Source organism: Hipposideros armiger, unplaced genomic scaffold, assembly GCF_001890085.2.
Source record: "Hipposideros armiger isolate ML-2016 unplaced genomic scaffold, ASM189008v1 scaffold_46, whole genome shotgun sequence".
NCBI lineage: Eukaryota > Metazoa > Chordata > Mammalia > Chiroptera > Hipposideridae > Hipposideros > Hipposideros armiger.
In genome coordinates this window covers 191648-197639 of record NW_017731396.1, presented here as the reverse complement: position 1 = coordinate 197639, position 5992 = coordinate 191648, and the positions used below count along the sequence as shown (strand labels likewise).

Here is a 5992-nt window from a genome sequence, read left to right as displayed (position 1 = left end):
CAAAAGAAACATTGGAGGTACTTGGGATTTTTTGTTTTTAATTTTTAAAATTGTGATAAAACACACATAAAATTTACCATCTTAACCATTTTTAAGTGTACAGTTCAGTGGCATTAAATACATTCACATTGTTGTGTGACCATCTTCAGAACTATTTTCATCTTCCCAAACTGAAACTCTGTGCCCATTGAATAAAAACTCCCCCCAGCCACCCTTCTTTCCATCTCCATGAATCTGACTACTCTAGGTGCCGCATATAAATGGACTCTTACCATATTTGTCTTTTTGTGACTGCCTTATTTCACTCAGCATAATGTCCTAAAGGTTCATCCATGTTGTAGCATATGTCAGAATGTCCTTCCTTTTTAAGGCTGAATAATATTCCATTGTGTGGATACACCACATTTTGTTTATCCAGTCATCTATCCATGGCTACTTGGGTTGCTTCTAGCTTTTGGCCGTCAAGAATGAGATTGTTACTAACATGGGTATACAGATATAGAAAGGGCACCTCATTTTAAGAGGTGCTTCTTATATCAGATAAGTACGAGTAGCTTATAAAGAGCCCTCAGCTTGTCGACAGAAGAAGGGAGAGGATCTTTTGATGACACTGTGCTAAGCTATTTCCCTCTTCCCCTTATTTAATGCTTGCAACAACCTATGAGGTGGATCCTTTCAGGATTCCCGTTTTACAAACAAGGGATCCAGAACTCAGAGAGGCTGACTCATTTCCCCAGGGTCACACAGCTGGTCAGTGCAGATTAAATTCTGTCCTCACTTGCAAATAATGGGGTGGGGTGGGGAGAAAACCATTTAGTCTGATGCTGACTAGAGCAGTTTCATNCCCCTTTTTGGGAAACCTCACAAATTCTTTGGCTGCAGAGCTTTTTTTTCTTGGAGAGATGGAGGACTGGGTTGATTATACCTGTGGGTAAAGTCAGCCAGCAATTTTGTGTTTTTCCAGCCCAGAGTTTACATGAGTCCACACAAATAAATCACCATTCCTGTCTCATTTACTTTACAGATTCAGTTACTGGAATAAATTTTTATATGAATAACCAAAAGCAGCAGGAAGTACCAGGAGAGAGGAAAGAGAAAAGAAATATTTCAGAATGTACTAAATATTTGAAGTTAAAAAATAGCCCTCATTATAGGCAGAATGTGGTCGAATAGAATGTCATTTTCCTAATTACCTTTCCTAGATCCCCAATGTACTGGGCTGAATATTATAAATAAAAATAGCATGCATAAACTTCCTAGCAACAAAAGTTCCCAACCAGGACGCTGTTCTCAGTATAATTTTAGGGGAAAGGAAAGTTTTAGTACCTTTGAAGCATAAGCATCCATTTATAGGAGTCTATATATACAAGTCGATCATTTTAACCAAACTCCTGTCTCTGTGAGGTTTTCCAAGTGACAGAGACAGCCAGGAAAGTCTGCCTTTCCCCTCCCTACCTGCTCTCTCCTTCCCAAAAGAATTACACTGTGTTTTTCCTATATTTTTTTTGAAATGGTCTCGGCCTTGCCCCAGGGGCCCACACCTAGTAAACTTCCCATCTGGCCTCTCTACCCAGGATGAAATCATTCTGCTGCTGGGAAAAGAAGTCAACCGCCTCTCGGATTTTGAACTTGAATCTAAGTACAAGGACGCCGTGATAGCAAACCTACAGAACGAAGTGGCCAGCCTGAGTCACAGGCTGTCAGAGACCACCCCGTCCAGACAGAGTGAGAGGGTGATGTCACAGAAGTTTCAGGGGCTGGACGAAGACATCGATGCCAGACAGATAGAGATCCAGAACTTGAAAAGCCTGGTAGGACTTGGAGACACCTCGATCGAGGCCTTAGAGTTGCGACACAGGGTGACAGCTGTCTGGTAGACAGGGGAGCCACCCAGACAGTTAGAAGAGGGGTGGTCAGGATAGCACAGCGGGTAAGAGAACACATCCCAGGAATTAGAGACTTGGCAGGTTCCCAGCCCAGTAAGAACAATAGTAACTTTATTAAGCACCTACCATGTGCAAGCCCTTTAGATGCTTAGTTAAACCTCACGACCCTCTGACACATACCATTCTACAGACGAGGAGACTGAGGCAGGCTCAGAGACGCCTAGGAATCTGGTACAGCTTGCACAGCGAGTTAGCTTTGGAGGTACAATTTGAACTCAGGTCTGCCTCCTTGCAGACCCCGTGCTCTCGCCCCTGCTTCATATTTCCAACTCTGTCGCTTCAGTGACCACCTGTCACACCCACCCAGCCCCCGCCAGAAAGAGCTGTGGGGAGTTAGCGAGAGAGGGGCAGGCGGAATCCCCTGGGTTCCAAACACTGAAGGTGGTTGCTGGCTCACTCGTGGGGAATGTCATCGAACAAAAATTCTCCACCCGGAATTCCTGGATGTACCAGTCATGGTCTTTCTCTTGAGACTAGCTCCCACTTTTGTTTTTTAAGAATGACTTTAAAATTGGCCATAGATCTTGTACGTAAGTTATATCTCAACAAAGTTGACTTAAAAAAAAGATACGGGCCACTGATGAATGGCCTCAGTGCTCAATGCTGCTTAAAGCCGTGGTCATGCTTGGGGCGTCTGTTCTCTGGTCCCCTGTCACTGCCTTTCCCACCCACAACCAATTTGAGGGGCACAGAGAAAGACATAGGTTGTGTGTGGTGCACCCAGGTACCTTCCAGAACTCTGAAAGGACCTGTTCATTCGTTCACTCATTGATTCATTCATCCATCCATTCATTCATTCACCCATTTGTTCATTCATTCAAGTAAATATTTGTGGGGTGCATACCCTGTGTCAGGCCATCTTTCGGGTGCTGGGAATTCAGCAGAGAATGAGGCAGACATGATCCGTGCCTTCCCCGCTTACGTCCCGGTGAGGGAGACAGAATAAACATGTGAACAAATATACGCACTAACATTTAAAAGAACACATGACTGTCCTTTCGTCCTGTTTTTGAAAAACAATGAAAGCAGCAGGTCCTACGGGAACGGCTGTAGACAGCTACCTTGACATGGAGCCGACTCATTCGTGAGCATCTTTTTTTTTTTTTTTTTTTTTTTTTTNTTCCGCCATTGTAGCTGGAAAGCAGCCACAGACAGTATGTGAATGCATGAGCCTGACTGTGTGTTAATAAAACTTTATTTACAAAAACAGGCAGAGGGCCAGATTTGTCCCTAGGGCCATAGTTTGCTATCCCCTGCTCTCCATCATTTCGTTTGATCCTCAAATAGCCCTTTATAACAGAGACTCTTTGCATCCTTAAATTGTATAGTGAAAACTAAGGCTTAGAGAGAGTAAATGACCTGCCCGAGGTCATCGGGTCTTAATGTGGCATAGAAAAAAGTCTGGGAAGAGACACATCAAAGTGAGTCAGCATAGTGAACACTGGGAACGAGGAATGAGGCGGCTCTCTCCCTTTCTATAATAGTACGTCTGTAATGCTTTCATTTTTTTTCCCAACGAACTCAGAACACCACTTTGTAATTTTTTTAATTGCATAGATGTAAATCTCAGTGGGACATGAATGTGAAGGTTAATCTGAAAATATTCTTCAAGACCTTGGGGAAACTCACAGCCTCCTCTGTGTTCCCTTTTGATCTTGTCTGTTAGTGTGGACTAATGCCGTGGAGCTGTCGGAACAGTCAGTGGCCGAGGGAATTCCCGGAGCAGGACCTTGCAGAGAGATTTTTGTGGACCAGGACCTGGCCCAGCAGGATAAGGTGAGAGGTCTCAGGGGAAGGACAGAGTTACAGCAGCCAGACAGATGGCAGAGGGACCGCCACCGCCTCTTGTTCTCTGTGGCCTAGAAGCGCCCTTTTTACTACTTCCAAGAAACCACCTCTTACTCCTAGTACATTCAACTAAAACTGGTAACTGCTCTTTTTATCCCAAATAACAACATCTACAGCCACAGTGTATTGAGCACCCACTGTGCACACTACCGCGTCCTGGGCACTTGACAGTCAGTGAGCTCGTTAATCTTGATGGTCTTCAAAATGGATTTTATCACCCTCACTTTACAGATGAGGGAACCGATGCTCAGAGAGGTTAAGTAACTTGCCTGAGGTTGCACAGTGTGAAGGGCAGAGCTGGGATTCAAACCCAGCTCTGGTTAATTTCTAAGCTGATACTTCCAACTCCCACACAGTACCTGTTTGGTCAGCCACGAGCGATGGGACAGTGGTGGGGAAAACACGCTTTCTAGCAGGAAGACATGAGCACTGAGGTCAGAGAGCTTTAGAGAGTGAAGCAGGAACTGGAGCCAGAACCCCAGCAATTGGGGAAGGGTCCAGGTTGATTTCTCCCTTAGACGCAACCTGAAAATTACCCTAAAAGAAGCGGCCGTACGCCATCTTGCTTTCCTTAAGGCCCAGGGCCCAAGCCGGCAGGACCTGTCGGAGTCTCATTAGACACNCACTTAACCTCTCTGACTCTCAGCATCTTCATTTTAAAAGGAGGATCGTGGTGCCCATCCAGCCAGATGAGGCACTCCGCACGTTCAGTGACACTAGTAAATGTTAGGGGGCCCATCCTTATTCTTTTATTCTTGTTTTCCTGGCTACGACCGCCTGCCTCCTCCATTTCAGTCGGCTGACATCGACAACCATCACGCGCTCATTGAATACAACGAGGCCGACGGCAGCTTCGTTCTCCAGGACTTCAATTCCCGCAACGGCACCTTTGTCAACGAGTGCCACCTTCAGAATGTGGCTGTGAAGCTGTTACCCGGAGACATCCTGAGGTTTGGGTCTGGAGGGCTGACCTACGAACTGGTCACCGAAAACCCATCCTCGGTGAGTACAAGCCGCCCACGGCGGGGCGGGGGGGGCAGTGCAGAGGTGCCATGCTGTGTCGCCTTCCGTGTGCAGCCTGAGGCTCAGATACAGCCAAAGGGGGAGCTCGTCCAAAGCTCCCTGATTTCATGCTGCTCATACAGTGACAGTCCCGGGTCTGGATTCTGCGAAGTTCAGACCTGTCTGAGTGGGGCCCCGGGAGGAGCGAGTCCTCACGCCCTCTTCTGGGCATTTTGTGGAATTGCACGCAAGAGTTTTATAGTGGCCCACACAGACCTATAACGTTTTCCTGAAAACGTGAAGCTTGGTGAGGGGAGGTGGAAAGCAGGTGTGTGCTTTTGAAAACTCAGCGGGAGATGCTTCCTTCGTAGGCAGGCCAGTGTTCTGTGGCTTCCTAGCTTTGTGACCTCTGCCAGGGCTCTTTGTATGCCTGGGCTTCTCAGTGGTGTGTGGCATCGAGAGAAGCTGTTGTTATACCCCAGATCAGAAATGTACCTGGGATCATGGCCTAAAGCATGGCCCCAGCTTAAACAGGATGTAACACGAAACTTGCCCATAAAAGCTCAGTCGCACGGAATGTATGGTTCACCAGGAAGGCAGGATTGCGCGGCGGTTAGCGACACAGCCTTTGGTCAGAACCCAGCTCGGCCACTTGCTTGTTCCGTTGCTCTTGAGCAAGCCATTGGACCACTCAGGACCTCAGAATCCTCATCTACAAAGTGGAGCCATTGACACCAGTGACCTTGCAGGCTTATCTCAGGGCTGAAGGAGATGGTTATAATTGTAAAACCCTAGCCTAGTGCCCACTCATGGTGAGCACACAATTATTATCTGTTGTGTGTGTGTCCCCGAGAGATAGTGTTTGTGTCTCACTCCCAGCACCAAGAACGCTGCATGGACTCAGACCTCCAAGGCTTAAAATTCTTTCTGGGACGAGGCTGAGTATGCATAAGTAAAATTTAGAGAATCCAAACAGAATCCTGGGGTTTGGGGCCCATCGGCAGCCCTAAATATGCGCTCCGAGAAGATCAGCGGCGTCCCTCAGGCTGCGTGGGCCATGCCACCACATCCGTCACACTTGGCTTTGAAAATCTGGGGGCCAGCCAAGTGGCACGATGGTTAAGAGCTGGCTTGGGACGCCAGAGGGCCCTGGTTCGGATCCCACATATGAGGGCCAGTGACACTGCCCTCTACAG

At 47.2% G+C, this 5992-nt stretch overlaps 1 protein-coding gene across 1 annotated transcript in view; it reads left to right on the top strand.

Moving 5' to 3' along the window:
* Positions 1–5992, top strand: part of FHAD1 (forkhead associated phosphopeptide binding domain 1) — a 134596-nt gene that overhangs the window by 39851 nt on the left and 88753 nt on the right. Inside the window, exon 3 of the mRNA XM_019639688.1 lies at positions 4590–4796. Coding sequence (XP_019495233.1) covers positions 4590–4796 — 207 coding nt within the window. The remainder of the gene's footprint in view (positions 1–4589; positions 4797–5992) is intronic.